Source organism: Gallus gallus, chromosome 2, assembly GCF_016699485.2.
Source record: "Gallus gallus isolate bGalGal1 chromosome 2, bGalGal1.mat.broiler.GRCg7b, whole genome shotgun sequence".
NCBI classification, from domain to species: Eukaryota; Metazoa; Chordata; class Aves; order Galliformes; family Phasianidae; genus Gallus; species Gallus gallus.
This window is the reverse complement of record NC_052533.1, coordinates 45,355,386-45,378,257: the sequence shown is the minus strand read 5'-3', so window position 1 is coordinate 45,378,257 and position 22,872 is coordinate 45,355,386. Positions and strand designations below refer to the sequence as shown.

At 39.4% G+C, this 22,872-nt stretch overlaps 1 protein-coding gene across 50 annotated transcripts in view; it reads right to left on the bottom strand.

Annotated features, from left to right (window-relative positions):
* The window catches only part of ARPP21 (cAMP regulated phosphoprotein 21), a 187,208-nt gene that overhangs the window by 85,746 nt on the left and 78,590 nt on the right, over positions 1–22,872 (bottom strand). For 19 of the 50 annotated variants that reach the window (XM_015281698.4, XM_046929692.1, XM_046929690.1 and 16 more), the window contains 9 exons: positions 14,743–14,911; positions 12,895–13,100; positions 12,470–12,511; positions 12,033–12,068; positions 11,147–11,236; positions 6,944–7,094; positions 5,641–5,719; positions 4,073–4,132; positions 2,994–3,134 (listed from right to left, as the gene is read on the bottom strand). In XM_015281698.4, the coding sequence (XP_015137184.1) occupies positions 2,994–3,134; positions 4,073–4,132; positions 5,641–5,719; positions 6,944–7,094; positions 11,147–11,236; positions 12,033–12,068; positions 12,470–12,511; positions 12,895–13,062 (767 nt within the window). In that variant the 5' untranslated portion in view covers positions 13,063–13,100; positions 14,743–14,911. Of the gene's footprint in view, positions 1–2,993; positions 3,135–4,072; positions 4,133–5,640; positions 5,720–6,943; positions 7,095–11,146; positions 11,237–12,032; positions 12,069–12,469; positions 12,512–12,894; positions 13,101–14,742; positions 14,912–22,872 lie in introns of those variants that run through there. The other 31 variants (XM_004939497.4, XM_015281710.4, XM_046929722.1 and 28 more) reach the window with 4 other exon arrangements.

Here is a 22,872-nt window from a genome sequence, read left to right as displayed (position 1 = left end):
GGTTGACTGGACAAAATCACAGCCATACTTCCAGCCATCATCTCCTCAATGAGCACCTTCTCAAATTCCACCTCCCTAAAAGTAGCTGTTTCTTAGTGTCTCAGGTATCCAAAAGTGGGAGTGTGCTGTCCTACAGATTGCCATTTGATGAAATAAATGAAATGCCCCTATGTATTCCACTTATATTCCTGTCCCCCATTTGACATACTGCTCCATGCGGTGGCCCTTCTATCATAGCACTGCACACCCAATGTTACCAACCAGCTCATCCACCTCAAAGCCGTGAATTCTTCTGACACTTGTGACTGTGAGCACTCACAAGCAGCAAGACTGGGGGACCCTGCTGAGCAGAGCAAATCCATCTCATTGCCTGGAGCCAGGGAACAACTCATCACCTGCGAGTGGGAGTCAAGATATGACATGAGCCCTCGCTCAACTGAGACATAAGCTACACGATGCATATTCAAGCCCACATGGTGACTCTGCAGAGTCAGATGCTTTCTGAACTGAAGAACTCAAACCTCATGAGAGGATGCAGCTATTTTGGGTGTCATACGTCATAAGGAGATAATTTATTGACAGAATGCAAACCTTCACAGTATCTAAGGGGCCCTCCATGAACTTGTATTGAACAGCGAAGACTCAGCCTCATAGAACAGCATTAACCACTCTGAATAGTCTTCTAACTGCTCTCCAGTTTCTCTTGCACTCTGATATTTTCCAATTAGTAATTAATAGAATCAACACTTTCCCAGTATTCGGTGTTGATTCTGAACTAAACAAAATTGCTTCTCCTGAGAATAGTGAAACGCAGCACACGTGAAATCAGAGTGGATGTTTTCAGATGTGGAACTTCTGCCGTATTTGCTGTGGTTAATACAATCTCATCAACTCCTATTAATACTGGATAATAACGTCTATTTTCTGTCAGAGCCAGGAACATGAAACAGACAAACAAGAAAAGCAACATGCTATCTCCTTCAATTATGGAAAAAAAAAGAGCCTCTACAAAGCTTTATTTTAGAGCAGTATTGAAGTATGGTAAATAACAGACTAGAAGAACCACTATGTGACATGAGCTCCATATCATTTAGTTATCTACCTTCAAATCAACACAAGGGGGAAAAGTCTGCAGTTCACATGGTGCTTACAGGAAAGCTGTGCTCACAGTAACAAGCCCACCCACAAGCTGCCCATTAGCGCCAGTAACCAGGATTGCCCCTCATTCTCAACATGCAAGAAGCCGCAGCTTCCCCAAAACACTTGGACAAAGTTTTTACTGTTGAAGGGGGCTTCAGTGTTCCCCCCAGAAGTGCTGTTCCAGTGCTACCAATATGAGATGTGCAGCCACGCAGACAGGCAAAGCATTACCAGATACCAGTGTGATATTATCACCAGGAGAAGGCAGCGTGGTGAGACCTGTAGTTCTTGTACTCCAGAGGTGACAGATAAAAAGGGAAAATGGATAACAGTAAAGACAAAGAAACGCCTAAAAATCATTAAAATATGATCAAATGTGTTTTAAGATATATATTTTTTTCTCATTTACAGTTTAGGAATAAACACCGGTTCGCTGCATACCCAGTTTTTTTATTCATATCCAAACATTGCCATTGCACATGGGCAGGTATTACCAGATCCTGAGGCTAAGAGTTAGCAGCTTGAGTGCTAGGTTTATTGAGTTGCTGTAATTCTCTTGACTTCTGAAAATCAGACCATTGGAGCACAGTTTATTTAAACCTTTAAAAACATCGATATCTAAGTGCTATTTTTACAAGTGCCTGAGTATCTTTGGGGTGGCCCAAGAGAAGGATCTATAATAAATTTTCCATGATCTTAAATTTACTTCACACAGATGGAAGGTTCTTAGGGCTCAGAGAAATAACAAATACCATTGTGCTAGAGGGACTACCTGCTTCTGCAAGATCGAAACCTTCTACGATACAAATACATATGTATATATATAAAATATAATATGCTATTACCTTATATCTTTAATATGTAGACACATACTCTCAGCATCTGAGTCTAAGTCAATCACCTAATTACTGGATATGCGAATGAAATAAAGGTTTTTATTTGTGCTACTAATTGAATACAGGAAGTACACGATTTTCAAATGGGGCATTCCAGTTCCAATACCAGATACCAAAACTTAATTACCCGGCAGTAATTACTTCCTCTTCATTATATTGTTTATAGGTAAAGAGAGAGAGTAAGACCATTGTTTCCATTATGGTTAATGTCCATGTGGCACCTGGCAGAAGCAGCAGTGCTGACAGGCATGGGCATGACTGTATCTTTGCTGAATTAGTCAAAAATCTTGTACTGAGCTTTCACTAGCTTTATACAGGTTCACAGAGGAGAACAGAAAACATGCCAGCAAACATTTAACCCGCCAGGAATTTTGCATTGCATTTCAACCATCAGAAGGACTTTATATCCCCTAAGAACTTTGTGGTTTCTATGAGATCTGAAAATAAAATAAAACTAGAATCAGGAGGAGGAGAAGGGAATGAATAGCAGTGGCAGGTTGTGGAAGGGAATCAAATGCTAAATAATCAGGTTGGGCAGACAATGAATCTTGAAGCAAGGAGAGCCAGAACCAGGGAAGAGGCAACCTTCCAAATACATTTAGGTTATTTGGGAGTATACTTGTACGATATTAGGTGACACATAAAGCAATAAACTCATTTCTGCAGTGAACTGGTGGCACTAAGGAGTCAGGGAATACAACATTCCAAGGTACTGGACATGATGCTTGCAAAGAGCAGGGTGGGTTGATTTCTCCTTATTTATCTTTAATCCCTGAAATAAGCTGACAGCGATAGCTCTGGAGACAACTCTGTCCTCTCCTCCCACCCTAAAAACTAATAAATAGTATTCACGCTTACTTAAAAAAATATATGTTTACTGAAAAAAATGTCACACAGTCATAGTACCAACCAGCTCTTGTGAAAGGGAACGAGGAAGGCACAACAGATTCTACTTACATTCTGGTATTGCTGGTCTTGTTGATAATTACAGATTTCCCAGTTTGATCCACATTGTGATCCATCCCAAAGTAAGCTGCCACTCTGTGTACCAGCATCCTCTGATATGATGACATCTGAGGAAACTTTTTATAGTGATTACTGGGAAAAAAAAAGAAAAATTCCACTGATAATTACATTTTCCTCTGAGCTATAATCAAATGACAACAGCAATGCATTTCGTAACTCAATGGACAGTAGTCTGAAAACTTCTCCTTTGTGTATTTGCACGCCGACGCTCACTACAAGAAGGCAGAAAAGAGTAAGCAATTATACTTACAACTTCTAATAAGCACATTTCCACGCACTACAAGGCTCACACTTCATGCTACCAACCGGGCATGGCGTGCATTGAGACGAACGTGCTCCCTCCCCACCAAATGCACACTCCCTCCACAAAGAACACAAAGATTTGCTGAGACACCAGCAACAGATTTCTGCCCTTCTCCTAAAGGTCAGGCACAGAGTGATGCTGGGGAAATCTAGATTGGCACATTCCCCTCTTTCCTCTCTTTCTGTCAAAATGTATATTTCCCAAGAGTGCAATTTCTTCCTCTGCTCCTATTCCAACTCTCTACTTTTTAAAGCTGTAGGAACAGTTTATTAAGAAACACACACACACACACACACAAAAAAAACAACCAGTGCAAACCCCCCCCAAAGTTCAGTTTTATTTTCCAGCACATTAGAATAACAGAGCACACAGGGAAACCTGCATGATAGTGTTTTGATTGAGTATGTCTCTTCAGAAATGCCCGTGTCATATCCTCCGTGCTGAAAGCTTGACTAATATTTTTGGATCCAACTGAGCAGAGCCAGTGGGAGCCATTGAAAAGTTATTGCAAGTGGAAAAGCAAAAGGTTTTCATTTACATCCATTGTATTTTAAGCAGACATGATGTGTCAGGAAATAAAACCCTGATCTTGCAATGTGCCAGTAAAAGGGCTCAGGATGCTGGGGTCCATATGAGTGCATCAATCACTCAGATGTGTTTCTGCATGCACACATGGCCTCTCAACCAAGTGCAGAGCTCTACTTACTTGTTGTCACTAATAAAATCAATAATTTCCTGTTCCATTTTCAAGAGTATCATCCTGTCCCTGTCAAAAAGAAAGAAAGAAAAAAAAACAAACGCAAGGAACTGTAGCATCAACTACCAATAGCCATTTGAGATCAAAGCACGAATATGCCAACATTCGTAAGGCAATTTTTCAAGTGTGGCCAGCCATGCTGATAAAAAATGAAACGTGTTTTGCCCTGGCACATCTGAAGAAGATTCCACTTGGCATTGCTGCATCTTTCCTGACCTGAAGACAGATTGAGACCTTCCTTGTACTCAAGCACAGTCAGAGGGCTTCCAGCCACATGGGGCTGTATCAGTGTGCTGCACAGAACAGCCCTGACTGTTGCAGCTCACTCTGGTGCTTTCTCACCACTACTGATAGAATATGACATTTCCAGCTAGCCTAGGCTCTTTATTGAAAAGTGATGCTGTCCACATAAATGTCCAGCATTCTGTAGGACACACATCTTTCTGTAGGCAGCGACCATTAAGTGAGAAGACTGCAGGCTGATCTGGTTAAGAGCACAGTGGAGATCAACGCCAGGAACTGGGACTCCCAGGAGAAACTGTTGCATTTCTTGCTCCAAATATCCTGTTTTTCAACTGAAAGTTCTCAAGCATTCCTTTTTTCCTCCCTCTTCTGACAAAAGTTTCCAAGCATAGCCCCACATGTACAATTTCTGTAAACTTGACAGAGTCTGTCACTCCTTAACTCTTCTGAACTTTCTCATTTTGTACAGGTGAAACTGTTCAAGGACTTTATCATCTACATCATGAGTGTCCAACCTTTTGGCTTGCCCAGGCCCCACTGAGGGAAGATAAACTGTCTTGGGCCAATGTTTGGTTGTTGTTGAGTGATGGGTGTGTTCCTGGGGCTGGGTTGTGCTGCTTGGCAAGGAAGAACAGCCACCATGATAGCATGGGGCAGGACATGAAGCTAATTACCAGCTGTTCTGGGCTGCATGCAGCCTGATCTATAGAAAAGGTTACATGATCTGTAACCTATCATTACTTCTGGATTTTCTATTACGTGGCATCTATCTAACAGGTTCAATGAAATTAACACATAAAACAATGTATAAATTCATAACAAACTATTTCTTAAGCTTTTAGAGGCAAATTCAACAGAAATGGGCTCACTGCTTTAAATGAAAACTGTAGGAACACCAACAGAATTCAGCACTGTGCACAGGATTTTAACTGCCTACAGCAACACCAAGAGAAAGCCACTTTATATTCAAATACAAATCTTCAATTGCAATTGTTATAATATAGTACCTCTAAAATCACATAGATGTTATATGCAAGAAGGTAAGAACAAAGAGCAGATGTCACTGAAAGTGAAATTAAGTGATGGATGACTGGAAGGGGAGTAGGAATTGATTACTTTTAACAACTTTTTGTTCAATTAGAAACCTACCTTCCTTTACATTTTCCCTCACACCCATCTACAGAACTAATAAAACATGATGCACACTTTATGGGATTTTTAAGACTGGCAGGTATAATTTCAAAAGGGTCAACTCTAATGCAGAAAATACCTACCTGGGGTTATTCTTTAACGTGTTAATGAGAAACTCATGCAGATCTATCCCTGTTGAGTCTGTATACTCTTGACTGCAATCTGAAAAATAAAAACAAATACTCTGCACTCATTTATTTTATTTCAACAGTTACGATTAAGCTATACTTAAACCAAGTTCCATTTTCCAGCCACAACCTGAAAGAATATATTCAGAAAGAAAACATTCATTTGGAGTTCAAGTTAAAGTAAGTAAATAAAGAGAAATTTAATCTTGGAAGCATGAGGTGGATGCTCATGATTCCATTGTACTATACGTTCCGTTGTACAGGACACAGCACCAAAAGTAGACTCTAAAAGAAAATACTGGCCATCTGAAAATCACAAGAAATCATCAACGCCAAGCAAGTCCTTTCCATACTCTTCCTTTAAACTCCAAAGCTTTTAAAAATGTTTTACTCATCTCTTTGTATCACTTAATACATGCTGTACACACAGAAAATGAGGCGTCGTGCCAGTAGGAATTCTATTAGCAGCCTGAAAACCCAGTGACACCTGAAAGTAGGCGGGTAATGGGGACGCGTGACAGCAGTCAGAATTAATTTTCCAGCATTGCTACACTGCCTGAACCAAAGGTACGCGCAGATCCGCGAGCTGGCGTGAGCTGTGGAGAGCTCCATTGAAGCCAAATGACAATTCACACCAGCTGCGGATCTGCACCCAGGTAGGCAACGATTACTCTTAAGACATTATGCTCTAACTTTGTGCCACGGATTCATAAAAAGATTTTTATAATATGACTTTATATTTAGATATAAGATCTGTCCTTAAGAAGTTGTAGTAGGTGATAAAAGGTGACGGGTAACTGCAATATTAGGTGGCAATGCAGGTTAAAGGTCACGGGTGGATTTCCTTATGGTATTTAAAAGAAATTCTCTGACATAGAGGAGGGATGCTAACCAAGATTACTCTGCTATCTACACTGCACAAACAACATGTTAGTGCATTATCATTAACAGAGGGAGAAAAAGAATATTACCCAGAGATTTATCCTGTACATAACCATACATATGTACATACATATATCTTCACACCACCACAGTTAAGTATTCAGAACAATTATTTTACATGAAAAAAAATATGCACATCAAACCATTTTGGAAGGTTTCTCACCTTCAAAGCCCAACGTTTCTATGAAAAACTCATACACACGTTTCACGTTCGGAATTTTCTCAATGTATGAGAACATTTCGGAATATTTATGCACAAGTAAGGAAATATTTATTTGTAAGAGTAGTTATAGCAGTTTAAATATTTCAAATTCACCTTTTGATAACATTCTGATCTTGTTTTTGTCACTGCTTTTATCTTTTTCTTTATTTTTATCTTTCTCCTTTTCTTTCTCGGAGTCATCTTTATTAGTTTTATCTTCTTCTTGCAAACTAGGAAAACTTGAAAGCTGTAGTTGAATTGATTCCTGTTGGGAAGAAAAAGAAAAAGTAACTTTAGGGCCAGATTCAATACAATTTCCATGATTCGCAACCTGTGGAGATACGCATTAAACTGCATATGGCTAGAAAAACTGAAGCCAGGTACATTTCTTTCCTATTTGAAAAATGATTCTTTTCCAGGAGAATAACAACGTCTTAGAAGCCAAATTCTGCTAGTAGGTGATTTGAAATCTACGTGCTTTTAGTCTAACTACATTAAAGGCCCATTACTCTCCACCTCAATAATTCACTCTCAAGAGTTGCCGAAACAGTGAAATGCATTTCATATGGGTCTTTGCAAGGAATTCTAAAATTTAAGAAATATCACGTATGTCAAATAACAATCAGCGGAAAAAGGTCTGGAAAATGTGACTTTTTCCCCCGAAAAAGCAAGTTGCAGGTTCAAGTGAACTGCTTTGTGCATGTAAATGCAGCCTGAGCATTCAAGCTCGATAAAAGAAATATGCCAGCAATTATAAATTCAGTTGTATCCAAGATGGCTTACTGAGTTACTGTACTGCATACTTCATATTTAAAGATGTGCAAATACTCCTTCAGCTGAGGGGGTGAAGCGGGCACTGCAATATTCAAGCAAGTTGTGGTAAGCAAAATTCTCTGAGGCACCACATGCCTCAAAAATGCAGCACTTCAGAAAGACTGAGTCCCCTTGGCAGCGTGCTTTAGCTTTAAAAATTAATTAAAATTGATAATTCAAGCTCATCGCCTTTTCTGATTTGCTTTAAGGAACTTGTTATTCCCCACTTACAACATCGCTTATATTGTGTTCATTTGAATAAAATGCAAATTGAAATATCTTGAGAAATATAAATAACACTACGGTAACTTCTGAAGAAAACAATCTGATTGTACAAAACTTAAGGGAGCAGACTTATATGTTTATGTTTTTTGTTGGAAAAAAATCCCAAAATAACAACATATGCTTTTGTGTAAAAATTGAATTAAGCTGTAGCAAAGCTCCCTGGTAATGCAATATTTAACACAGGAGAGTCCTGCAGGCCTGATAAATTTCTGGCATCAGGTTAATGAAACCCAAATTCATCTTTGCTGGAGAAAAATCAGAATTTCTTGAATGCTGCTAAATTCCCCTACCTTAGTTTTTCAAAGAATAATAGCAGAACAAAAGTATTGATAAAATACTTCAAAATAAGGGATTTTTTTTTTATTTTTTTTTTAAGAAAAATAAAAAGAAACCAGACCACTGTTAATTTAACTGATGCTTCCGGTATTTATTTAATGGTGGTTTTTTTTTTGTTTTGTTTTTTTTAAATAAAACTTTGGTGTTTTTCTTGTCTTGAGTAAAGAACTACAAGTCAGCCACAACAACACATGTAAGACAAAATCCTAATGGAACAAGGTAGCAGCATAAACATGCCACAGAAAGACAAGAATTGGGTCATTTCTCAGTCTAATCGAATGTGGCACAGAGGACTCAAGACAAAAAGCACTGTAAAGGAGAAACAATGCCTTAGAGCCCATATTTAATATGAACTACTGTCCTTAATCCCTACCTCTGTTATCTCTAAATGACAATGTTAGCCAAGATCTCAGTGCACAGAGGGTACAAGGGAGGGACTGCTGGCCACTTGAGATAAGGGGTGATAGAAAAATGTCTGCTAACCTGCTTGGCTGCACTGAGAGGACTAAGGTTGTGCCCGCTTTCTTTCACTTCAAATGGCAGAACAATTTCTCATTCAAACCCCACACTTGGATCAACCTCTGACAAAAGACCCCAAAGGACAGCCCTGACTCCCTGCGCTGCCCAGAGCAGAGCAACCACGCTATTAGCTTTCCAAACAGAGGAGAAAAATGTAACTGGCTGTGCCAATCTCAGGACATTAACCTTAAGCTTCACAATGGCTGCTAACATGCACTTATTGCAATGAAAAACAGATTGTGCACATAAGCACACATATGAACATACAGTAAATGCTGTCTTACATTTAACATAACACTTCTATGTTTGGTTGCACTGGAAGAAACACACATCAAGGGCTGTAGAGTCGTGAAAGCAAGCTGCTGTGTATTTTGTTATATTTTTATTGATTTTTCTCAATAATAAAATACAGTGTTAATAAATACATTGATACAAGGTAAGTATAGTGAACAACAAAATAAATGTTCAAATTGCAGTAATACACGTATTGGTCAATAGTATAACATTAAAGGCAACATTCCTTGTAAGTAAGGACATAGTGAACTATCAGTTAAGCGTTCAAGATCAAGTAATACAGGTAAACAAGTGTTTTTTCCTTACACAGGAAAATGAAGGCAAGTATTCAAATATAAATACAAACATCAAGTCTGCAGTACAATCCATACTTTGTAGTTCTGGCAATGTACCGTACATTCTCTGGCAATTAATTTTCTGTGCTTTGTAAACCATTAAGATTAAATAATAATTTTTTAAAAAATAAGAAAAATAAGCTTTTTCTCCTCTAAGGTGGAAGCAAAGCAACTGGGTTGGCACAAAGCTTCCTGTACCCTTCAGCCAGTCCAAGGAGGAGAGGCTGCAGGTCCCATGGCAAAGCTGAGCCACATTCAGTAGTAGCCAAAGGGCAGGGAGGGCAAAAACACAATTCTGACCTCATTAATCACGCCCAGCCAACTTCATCTTTACAAAATGGAAGCTGGGTCCAGGGAGCATTTCATCTCCCGTTATTGTTTCAGAATGGCCAAGGACACCCCTGTCATTCCCAGTGGAATCAGGTAGGGTCAGGCTCTGCGTGCAGCTGGAGCCCCTCTGCCTGGCGTCGGGAGGTTCAGAACAGGTCCTGTGCAGTACATTATCAACTACCATGCCATGCTTAATACAGTCTCTTTATATTTATATTATTCTCCTTTTCATTCTCCAGTAAACAATAGAAAATACAAATGAAAGCAGAACAAAAGCCACTTATCTCGAGCAATGCATGTTAAGCTAGAAGCGTATACCTAGAACAGAACAACTGATAAAATAAAACTAGCAACTGCATAAATGGCATTGTAGAGCAGTAGAACGTGGAAAAGTCCCCCTGCTAAACAACCTGGTTTTTGGTCTTTCAAAAAAATAAAAAAATAGAAAAATCTCTCCATATATGAGAGAAGAGGAGAGCTGAATTTGTTTCATTTCAAGTCAATAGAGGAAACTGAGAGAAAGTACACTTGAATGTGATTTTTGTCTTTGTGCTAGGCTCGCAAGAAGTCACTTCTTCAAACTCTCTATGGCTGATCTCGTTTGCACATACACATCTCAAATTACATACAGGCAGTGCTCATGTTATTTTGGTTTTAGTTTGTGTTTTTGATTCAAGTCTTGTTCTTAGCAGGCAAACAAAGAAGCATATTTAAGGTTTTTCAAGTGGGGTATTTTTTAAAGTGGGTCTACAAAGACTGCCACCAGTGTTAGGCTCCGGGGTGAAGGGCCAGAACTTTACCAGTCACGGGGAATACAACACTACAGATAGACTCAAAGACAAGCTTTTTGAAACTGGAAAATCTACACCAAAAGTTTAGGAAACAAATGCCACTTGATAGAAGGCACCCTTGACTCTACCAAGGTATTCTGGAGAGCAAAGGATCTGTAGATTTTAAGTGAATGGGATGCTGTTATGACCTGGAGTCTCAGAGGACCCAGAAACCAAAGCATATTCATAACTCTATCTGGTGCAGCCTCAGAAGAGATAGCCTTAGAGAAAATGACATATTAGTATTCTTTTTGATTGTTACTATTTGTTTGTGTTTTTTTTTTTTTTTTAATTTTAGAAACTGAATTCTTTTGAATTCTTTTCCATTTGCTGAAATTTTCAGGGGGTCTGGAAAAAAAAAGCAAACAACACCCTGTGACATAATGTAAAACTAACATTTCGAAGCAAAGTTCACACTAAACCAGATGACTTCACCGAAATGCGTTCATCGTCAAATGTAATTTTTCCCCCAAGAAATACACTTCTAAATGCCCAATTAAGTAAAGTAGCCAAGAAGCCATGCAACAGATCTTGGAGGCCAACCATGCAGCTAACAGCAATGACTGTAAACGTACCTGATTGTCATGAAGGGTTTCCGCTCCTGGGCGAGGGGATGACTCCTCGCACACAGCAAGACTCCGGACGAGCTTTCCCTTAGCTCCTGACTGAATAAGACAGGAAGAAAACGAGAGGGAAAAAAAAAGCTCCTGCTTACCCCCGAAGTCACATATACAACACATCAGCTGTCCCTCAACATCCCAAATACCTACCTAAGTACTTAACCAGTACAGCTTAATCTGGCTTGCATATGGACAGAAAGCTATTGTAAGCAATGAGCCACATACAAGGGGTAGTGAGTTTCTTTGCGCTTTTAATCATTTCTGCTATGGTTCACTCACTTCCACTAAATCCACTAAAAAAAACTTGAGTAGGTAATCCAATACTAATAACAAGGAACAAGATGATAGAACACTCAGGTTTTACAGATTCTCTGCTTGGAACATGGTAAGCTTCTCCTGCTGCCCTAGAAGCTCCTTTGCTCCTCTATACATCCCCCCACCCCAACCTGGAGCAAGGCAACCTCTGTAACTTACATCAAAATTAAACCATTGAAATAAAATTGAAACAAACAAACATAGAAGGTTTATTATTAAAGCAAAGAATGAGTAATTTCCTTCCCCATTGGCACACTCAGTCTAACATGAGCACACGAGCCCAGAAACATGAAACTACTGAGGATAAATAATGGTGTGCCTGACATGCCTAAAGGAACTCCTCTACCTTTGTGCAATAAGGCTAGAGGTAAAAGAAAAAGCAAGGAACAAACCAACCAAACAAAAATAAACCCACCATAACCAACCAGCAAACAGCCATCATTTCAATCACACAGACATCTGACTGAAATTCTCCATCCAACCATGGCAGCTTATCGTGCAATTCCAAACAGACATGGACCCCTACCTTAGATCTCTTTTTCTGCTGGTTTGCACCTCGTTTCTGGGTATGATAAAAAAAAAAAGCAGTTTTCACTTCAGAAGGAAACATGCATAACAAGAGCATTACCAATAAGTAAAGAAATTAAATCATTTCTAAACCAGTATTTTAATGAAATGCTGATTGCAAGAAACAACTTCCCCAAACCCAGTCTGGAAAGCAGGAAGAACAGAGAATCAGCTCTGCTCACCTCATTCATTTTAAAAACAGGTACAATCAGCACAAATGCTGCATAGTGTTTTGTAATTTTTGCATAGAAGAGAATTACAAGAAAAGACATACTTAAGTAAATGCTTCCCCTCTCCAAATTCCTCTTAAATTGTAGTCTCCCCCTTTATTTTATATTCCATTGAGCAAAATGTATTTAGACCCCCTCATTCGACAAAGTCTTCTTGTTAAATTACCTTCTTAGGCTTTGCAAAACAACTTTTTGTTGGCAGTAACACCTACAAACCAAACCACACATTAAGTAATTATTACAGTATTACCTGTAAATTCATGAGATCAAGGTAGTTTTCTAAATCCCCAAAGAGGGAAAACAGTCAAATATTTCACCAAGCTTTAACACAGACGTGTAGGAATTAACTTCTCAGAAAAATTAATAACATGGACAGCAGCCTAAAGAGCTTGAAAGGCACAACAAATAACAGCATTTATTTTATAGGGAGATAAAAGGACCAAAACAAAAAAAGAAATAGAAAAAGAGACAAGTCTCAAATTATGAGGGAATAAAATAAGGGAAGCGTAGGCAATGAAAGAGGTCATAGAAATGGAAATGCAATGATAACACGTCAATATTTAACGCACATATACATTATTCCTGTCTTACCTGCAGCTCTGTCTTGCCATCACTCAGTTTTTCCTCCTTCTCCTCTAGTTCTGAGCTTTCAGATTTATTAAGGATACAGTTGTCTGGAGTCGCTTCTGAGATGGCAGACTCCTGCTCTTTCGCAGCTTCCTCCGCTGTCTCCTGGCTCAATTTACCTTGCTCAGACATTCTTCCAGACAGAAATTAAAATAACAAGATTTGGTGACCTGAAAGGTCAAGATACCACAACACAAACACACACACAAAAACACCAGGGATGAATTTTTATTTTTTACAGTCCCAAGCAAGTCATTTCATTCCCTTCAATAAATAAACCAAAGTGAGGAGCTCAGGAGTTGAGAGCTACGTATGCCTCAGCTGAAGTGATGTACTCAACTGACAGCACTGGGTAACAGCAGAATTGACTTGGGATGATCGAGCAGAGCTCCAAACTAAAGACTGCTGGGGAAGGAAAACAGCTTTCAGGCAAGGCTCTGAGACCACTGGGTGGAGGGAGGGGTGGAGAGGGGCTCTGCAAAACAACTCAGTGGCACCAGGCAGGGAAGAACCCACTCTGCCTTACAGGTGGCTGGCATGCCCGTGCTCCCCTCCTCTATTTTTTATTTTTTTAATTTTAGGAAAACAACAGCCTCAAATGAAAGAGAATGAAAAATAAAAGACAAGCGCCAACAACGATAGTGTGGCTTTTCAACACTCAGCCATGTTTTCTGTATATAACAGAAGCCCGTGGTGCTCAATATTCGTTAATAGTAATAATAAAAATTCAGTTGGAGAGGTAATAATTCAATATCAACACGAAATCTAAATTTGGAAATAAAACTCTCAGGACTAGCGTTTGCAGGTGTCAAACTGACAGCTCCATTATTAAAAGTCTAAACCTCTCCCCAAGCCCCATGTCACTGTCCAGCACTGTGGAAATCCTATAGGAAGCCCATGGCAGCTATTTCTAATGATGATATCCTAACCAAACTGCATTTACTCTTGGCTCACAATGGGTTGCTGTACAGAAGCTCTAAATGCTTTTCGAAGTTAAAGCCTATTACTATTTTTTTTTTTTCCTCTTTAGCACCCTCTTCAAGCCTCCCCACTGATCAGTTGTCAAATGAGACTCATGAATAATTTAATAATTTCTTCCTCCCCATCCATTTTACTTAAGATGCATTTTCAGGAGAAACAACCACAGCTGAGGAGTTATGTCTGCCAGTCTTTCACTAAATCTTGCCACTTCTCTACAATGATACAGTGGCTATTAAGAAAAAAAACCCTTTGCCATGTTTCTTTGTACAGCTTCTAATCAACACTCAACAGATTTGTTAGCACTCAGCTTCAATTTTTGTAAAGCTACGCTTTAAGTGAAAAAATAAAATGGACTAGTATTTTGTAACCTTATTTGTTCCTGCTTTTGCTTTTCTTTTGACACAAGCAAATAAAACAAAATCCTTCCAACATTACATCAAAACGCTATTTCCTTAGAGGACTGTGGATTTTGCAAGATAGGAAACCACATGGAATATTAAGCTTATGAATTTGATCACAGAAAGCCAATTCAAGCTTTGAGCCGTCCTCGTCCCCCTACTCTTCTACCCAGAAGGAGTAATGCTATTAGCTAACCTGCAGCTATAGCTGATACTTGAAGCACTTTGCTAAGATTTCAAAACATGATGAACTGTGAGACCAAGAGTTGGTCTGTTAAACGGTCTTTAATTTGTTACGGATTTATAATCAAGACATGCACATACACAAGGTCTACATGTGCATATCACCCCCACGGCTCATCTACATGCTCACGTAACATTTAAAAACCAGTTATAGTCATAGCTAAGCAGCTACACTAAAGAAACCATTTACCTGAAAAACTGCTATAATTCCCACTGTCTTCCTAGCGTCTTCTGTAGCTCTTCGCTAGTTAAGTCCACACAAATGATCAACGACAACTTGAGTCCCATGTCCCCATTAGCAGTTCAGCATGCCAATCTCCATGCTGGTTCTTCAGAGAGTTTGGTGGATCATCGTCAACCTGGAAAAAGACGAAAAGTAAATAACAGTAACAATCATGGTATGGGTAAGGATGCAGTAGACAAGACCAGATTTCTAACACTAATGACCGGCTTCAAGTAAATCACTTTCACAGCTTGATCCAGCTCCACCTGTCTCAAAACTGCCTGCTTCTTCTCTAATGAAGGCTAGAGCCGGCTGTTCAAGGCATAACAGCTCCTACGCAAAGAACTAAAATTAACAATTGCATTATGCACTGAAGATTACTCACTTCAATTCTAACCTTTTTTAGTGAATTCCAGCACTTTTCATTAAAAAAAGCACATATACATATTTATATATAAGCTCATCTGTTTGCTTCAACAGAAATCTCTGAGGGCATGAGCAAGAAAGACTTGCCTGTTTTTAAACGACAGCTGCTGCTCCAACTAGAATTTACATCTTCAAATAGGACTGAAAATCAGCAAGATTGGGGTTTCTGGAAAGTGACCTCCTTTGCCAGGCAGATGAGCTGAGGTTCAGTAAGCCAAATATAAGTTGGAATGTTCAAGAAGAGGAGGTGGATGGGTTTGAAACTCTACTCCCCAAACAGTGCCCAAAAGAACTTCCTGCTGTACACAAGGAGATCTCCAGGTTATCACTGGAGAAATAAACCTGAAGATTTGCCTCATTGCATTGACTTCACTGCAACCAATATACACCGCTCATCAGGAGAGTGTTGGCCAACTGAATAACTGGTGTAAAATAACGGGAGCATTCTGGGACAAAGCTGATCTGCCAGCCATAACTGTGTGCCGAGCAGTCCACTCCTCAAAGCTTGCCTGTGCAGAGAGGTTGAAGCATGTTAGTACACATGCACAAAAATGGAAAATAGGAAGAAACCCACCGTACTCTGCTTTGGAAGGAAAAAAAAAAGCTGAAAATCATCTGATTCCTTGTTTCCAAGGTACACTGAAAACCACACCTGGCTGCAGCTGCCAGGCAGTACTGGCAGTTCACAGGAGCTTCCAGCATTCAAGCAGCTGAATTTCATGACAGCAAAACACAACTGAGCGTTGCACAACATCAAGTCCTACTAACCTCCAGAACCTCAGGCTCAGAGGAAAACAGCACACAGCCCTGTGAGTTTCTACAATGCCATAAACTTACATTAATGAAAGTATTTCCACAAACCACTTAATAATTTGTGTGGAGTAAGACAAAGTACACGAGCCCACTCACACGTCAGTACGGTCAGCAGTATTTTCAGTGATTTATCTCTGATAAACATACTTTGCCACAATGAGAGTGACAAAGTAAACAACACGGAGAATTATGCCTGAGCACTCAAGCACATGCAAAAACATATTAAATAGAACCAACACCCAGAGAGGTGGTGGTGGGGAACCAATCAAAAAAACCCACCATCACCATGATTAAAAAAAAAAAAGAGAAAAACCACAGGGAAACCCAAAGTTGTACATTGTGTTGCAGTTTCACCTGGAAAGCAGCAAGGCAGGGAAGATAACACTGCAACCAAGCGCTTCCCAAACCAACTAACCTGTACCAAAATCAGAACACAAATGATTATTCCAGGATCCTTCAGTGTACGACAGTATGCATTAACTAATCATAAAACAAACAGAACAAACCAAAAAACAGACCCAAAGCAAGCAAGCAAACAATATCACATCCAGGACGTGATCTCCTGCAACTCCACCACAGTTCTATGCCACTGATGCTGACCATAACCTTATCATACTTCAAAGACATTTCTTCACAAACCCAACTCCCCATGTTGTTACAGTTTTCTAATACCGACATAATTTTTCAACGGAAAAGTATGAGAAAACCACAGAATCTTAAGTTAAAACAACTCAATTTTTCCCTAAGAAAGCAAACAAGCAGAAAGATAAGCTTACAGAGTGCAGCTACCATCTGTCAAACCTGCAATGACAGTGTTTCTTGGGAAGATTTTTAAAAACTTCTCCAGATTTTACTTCTGGGGAAAAAAAAAATGGCAAGAAGACAGGTAAGGCTGAGACGTATACCACTCAGTCAAGCTCTTGATCTTCGCTTAATATAAATTCCCTCCTCCCCCTCCTTTAGGTAATTTACAAGTGATGACTAATCACTTACATACTACAATACGTAAGATACACTCCTGGTTGTTTGGGTGGGTTTCCAAAGGGACTCAGATTTCTATAAAATACTTCTAGAAGGATGCAAATAGCAAAACGACATCAGGTAGAAAATAGCCATTAGAAGTGAGGCGTTTTGATGGGACACGCATTTCTATTTTCCGCTCGTCCCCAGGATCCCCAGTCACTCAGGGATGAGCACACTTCTTGCTACTGTCAGTCCTACGGTGACAGCTCTGCCATGGAGAAGCATACTGGATCATTCTCCTCCTTGCACATCAGAAATGTCAGCCCCGATTTGACTGTCAGGTCTCAGTGCTGGCATGACGCAGGAGGCAGAACACACACGTTTGGAGCTTTCGACCTCAGGAAGAGAGGTGGTTTTTGCCTAGCAACAGGCTTTGCTCTTTCTCATTTAAAAGCAAGTCTTATTTTACACAGTATTGGGATCTTAGATGTGGTCTGCAGCAGCCTGCAATAACATTTGAGCTTCTAATTCCTTAATGCAACATGAGCATCGCACGCAGCATGGAACAGAAGATACAGGTGCTCACCAAGCTGTTTGTAGAGCTTCTTCCAAAGAAATCACATCACCAGTTAGAAAGGAATTTATAAAGGCCAGCTGATCAGCATATGCTGTAGGATGAAAACGCTGTTTTTTCTTGAATTGTTTTCTTTATCAATGGGGCTTTTGCTTCAAAAGCTGAGGGAACTGCTGTGCAGGAGCAGATGCTGCCAGAGCCCAAGGAGAAGGGGCTGCAGGAAGGCACGTGCACTCACATATGCTTGCATAACACACACCACGCATATCCCCAGAAAAGCCCATAGGAAGATATACACTTAGGCTAATACACGAGTTTAGAAACTATACCAAGATGAGCTGTCAAAAAAAAAAAAAGCAGAAAAGAACAACAAGCAAAGGCATTATAAAAGCCACCTCACTGAACATCTGATAGCTGATCACCAACTGAAATTAAACAGCAAAGCGTTTAACAAAACCCACGACAGGAGAGTAAGTGCTCCTGTATTAGGTCTCAAAACCATTGCACGCACACACACTACCAAAAGAGGAGATTCTTATGCTCTGGCACAGCTACCCAGAGAAGCTGTGGTGCCCCATACCTGGAGGTGCTCATGGCCAGGTTGGATGGGACCCTGGGAAGCCTGAGCTGGTGGGTGGCAGCCCGGCCCACAACACATGAGTCGGAATTAGATAGTTTCTGAAGTCCCTTCCAACCCAAGCCATTCTACGATTCATTAAACTTCATTTAATCATCATTACAGTGTTCTCTCTCAGAGAAGATGAGCAGTTTTTAAGCCCAAACACTAACCAGGAGCAGGCAACACAGCACACCCTGCCCGAGTGATACCCAAATGTATTTTCCAAATAAAGCCGTGAAGTATAGAGGTAAAAAAAATCACTCTCCCACTATAAGAGGTCAGGCATTACTTTCACTGTGCAACACATACTGCATTCACACTGATGCAAAGACAGCTTTGATTCATTACTGCTAATTCCTGGAAACCACAGGTAATGGACTACAGCATTACCTCCAAATTATCAGTACACTCAGCCCTCAACGGTGTCAAACTCCCCATTATTTGCCCTTACTTAAAAGTTTCAGCATCAAGCAATTCTGTGGCAAACTCAGGGTTCACACTGAAAACAAAGCTTCAAGCCTCTGTCAGCACTTCCAAGCAAAGTGTTAGAAAACAAAACCTATGAAAAAGAAACATAAAAAAAAAGGCTAATAAGTAAATCCCAGAGCTTTTATTTTGAATACTCTACTACTCAGTTGTCTTCTGGGTCTACATCACTAAACGGCCATACTGAGTGCTCCCTTCCTGTTTTCCCACAGAAATTCTTTCATGCACTTGAAAGTTGCCTGCTAAACCTTAAAGCACAAATATTTTTAACAAAGTGTTCGAAGCCTCATTTCCCACCTCCTCTTGGTCTTCACTTTGCCTCCTCTCCATCATCACCACAAAACAGATGTAGCAATTGCCTACATTTTTTTGCTCCTATGTGCCACAGACCTTTGCAGATAGAAGGCTATTTAGATTTATTTACTGTTGGCATTTTAACACCAACTGTCAGACAGCAGAGGCCAGTTTTTTTTTTTTTTTTCCCAGGGCTGGCAGAAACATGAGCATCTTGCAACAGCAAGCTACTGATCCACCTTTAAACAATCAAGCAAATAATCCTCAGCACCAACAGTGGTCAACCACAACGGAAACAGATGAATCAAACTACTCTGGATAAGATTTCAGATCCTGAGACATCCAGTTGTATTTTAAAAAGAAAAAAGAAGAGAACAGAAGATAAGAGAGACAGCATCCCTGCTGAACTCTGTCTTCAAAGGCATAAAGACTAGCATTGGCTTTCCTCTCAACCAGCACAAAATTCAGTTTTTATGAATTACAACATGGATGAGATGATTCTAGCAATCAAAAGTTATAAAGCAATGTTTTGTGGTTTATAACTGATTTCATATTTCAAAGGGATCTTCTTGTTCCTGTGGATTGCCACCAAGATTTTCCGCTTTAATCCCCTGTCAGAAGACCTCACATCAATGTCATCATCTTCAGCCAAGCAGTAGCAATGATGTTCCCTTTAGCTTGTTTTATTTCTGCAAAGCTAGAAGCTTTGCCCAGGAAAATAAATAGTTATGGCCTACAGGAAAAGCCTGTTTACATACTTAAGAAAAGGCTCAAAAAATTGCTCTTTTATCTGTCACGTTGGCCATTTGAAGTCTTCCAGGATCAGCATGAAAGATACAAGGTATTGGTTGGTCTGGCTAATAAACGTCAATCACAGTAGTTTATCAGGAGCCAAGCAATACCCAAACTTTTAACAAGCTAATCCAACGTATAAATCAGCATCCTCAGAATGAGATGTTTACTTCAGAGCACTGCATATTTCAAACACGCGTACCAATCTGTGTCTCATTCCCAAACCTAATTTTGACAAATTTCCCTAGAATTGAAGTCATTAAAGTACCTGGTCAGGCATTCCTTGGAGGAAAACAGCTCCCCAGACTCCAAACACAGAGAGACAGTGGTTCCCAGTCATCCTTTCAATGCAACCAAGTCTTCTGTCAGCACACACTAGTCACATTAAGTTTTATAATGACCCCAATAACCACTATAGGCAAATAAGTAATTGAAATGGGACCAGAACTCCCTTGGCTCTATTGTCTGGCTATCAAAGGCAATCATATCCCAAAGCCCTCTTGAAAGACTGATCAGCTTTACTTCAGGGTTGGAGGGGTTCCAAAGAGTACACCAGTAACATGTCATGATGTCCAAGAGTCTTACTGTCTAAACAGGACACACTCCTCCACTATCCTGTTGCACACAAGTCTTTTCTACATTTTTCTTCTTGTGCCAATGAATGTTTATTTTAAACTGCTTTTCTGACTTCTTGATAGTCTTCTCTTCCTGCAGGGAATAAGTGTACATCACCTCATGCTCTACTGCGGGTTTAAGAAACACAATTCCCTTTAATTGTCACTTACACAGGAATATGCTGTTTCCATTGTTTACTTTCAGTCTCACTTTTTAATCCATATCCTCCAGTCATCACACATTCAGTCCACTTGGCTTTACACACAGCAGCTAAAAGTTCAACTTCATCTCTTTACTCAATTTTTCCTAAAGCTTAAGGGCTTTGCTAGAAAACACATCTTCATTGAAAGCAAACACATTATAAATAATTTCATCTGAACAGACTGCAGGTAATAAGCAAGTGTCCAGAGAAGCCATTATGCCCTATTCTGTAAGCCTCAATTACACCAAACAAAGCAGCTAAGTCCAAAAAAACCACCCAAAAACAACTACATTTTAAGCATTTCTAGCATATTCTTTCAATAAAGCTTCCTGGGTAGGCTCACTCAAAACAAGACTGTGTTTTACATATTTTAAAACATAACATGGGCCATGGATGGCAATGACTCATAGCCAATTGCTTTACTCTTTTTCCCAGCATTACCAGAGGATGAAGGCAGAACAAGAAGGAAAATGCTGCAGGAACTGACCAAGTATCACTGATCCTCTCACACAACCTTCCTGATTTTTTTTCCCCTCTCCCAATTTATATAATGCTGCCTATATTTCATCCTGCCATTTCTTGACAAATTAGGTGCATTTTTACTAGCGCTAGCTTAATTGGCAAATCCTGAAAGAAAATAATTGCTAACAGCAAAGCAGCATTATGCTGATGAACCAGACCCGTGCTACAATTGCCAGAGCAGACAAACATTGACTGCTGAACAGCAAAAAGCTTTCACATGAGGAAAAAAAAAAATATTGTATTTCCCCCAAAAAGTCTCTTTTGGTTACGGGAATTAATATAGTAGCTACTATTTTTTTGGTCCTAATAGAGTTTGCTTAAACAAACTGGCCTGCAGCTAAAGAAAAATTCTTCTTTCCAGACAAAAGAATTTTAAAAAGCTATAAATCACCAAGATTTAAAAAAAAAACAACACTATGAGGCATCTCCTCCTTTCATTTTGCTGCTCAGACACTGCACAATTATACTCTCCATATTGAGAGACGATTGGTATCAAGCTCGTCTTAATGCATGACAAGTTTACCAAACTCATATTCTAAGCAATTTAGCTACAGCTTGAGCCTCTTCTACCAAAGGCGATAATTACTGGACCTTTAGGGAATTGCCACAGCAAGACTGTTCTATAATTTTTATTATTACATTATTATTTTATACTTACCAATGCAGACTCGCTCCTAAAATTTCTTTTTGATCATGTTTTAGACAGTATACTGGAATATAAATTCTTAGCTCTTGGCTTCTTATGGACATGAATAAACCCAGCAGAGCAAAGTCCATGGCAAACAATTTGTGTAGAAGCAATTCCCTTGTCAAGAAAGCTTATCTAAGTAGATGTCAGTATCCTGCCTAAAATCTTGCATGGAGCAGAATCAATATCTTAACAATATTCAACCTAATGGAGACCTGCACCTTATTTTGAGCTTTGAATTTCCTGATCACGATCACTTTTCCATGTCAGATCTGTTCCCATTTTTCTATTTGAAGTGCTTCTGAAGGAAAAGTACACCATGGCAGAAACAACATTAGTTATCTTACTGTTCCCATACTACAGGGAAATTATAAACATATGTATTAAATATATATTTATACAAGGTATCTGTACATTTTACATATTTACATTTTATATTTTTATAAAATATAGATACAGTAAAATATCTTAGTCTCATTTTGTCAGTCCCATTTTGGCTGGCTTTGGACAATGCAGTTAAATAAAAACCCCATACTTCACAGAAGAATGCTAGAACATGCCATGGTTTGAATTCAATGTTGTGTATTGCCATAGTATGAAAAGAAAAAGAAGGGAAAAGAAAACTAAAACTGTAACTTAGAAGCTAAAATGGCAACTGATTAAAGGTACGTTATAAAAGCCAATGACATAATTCCACATTTCTGTACAGTGCTTCAAGCACTTACGCAACAAGTATTCTCAGCTTATGCTCAGTCGTAAAAACAAGAAGGAAATCAACATCCTGTCAATCCCTCTGCCATCTACAAAAAACTCTGTTGGAGATTCCCAGTGTATGTAACCACTCATCTTCAGAAAGGTATGGATATAGATCACATTTTCTTCTTAGCAGCACTAGCCCAATATAGTAGATAGTGCAAACTATGCCTTAAGAAAAGCAGTGTCTAACCAAAGCAGCAAGAAACTGAGCAGAGTTTGGGTATTTTACACTGGCACTCTAAGGGTTAAGGAGAGGCAGAAATCTTCTTCAAAAGCAGTTACAACTGGAACTTGATGAACGGCAGAAACCCTGCTTTACAAAAGCAGGAGTGCCAGTTCCTAGAGTG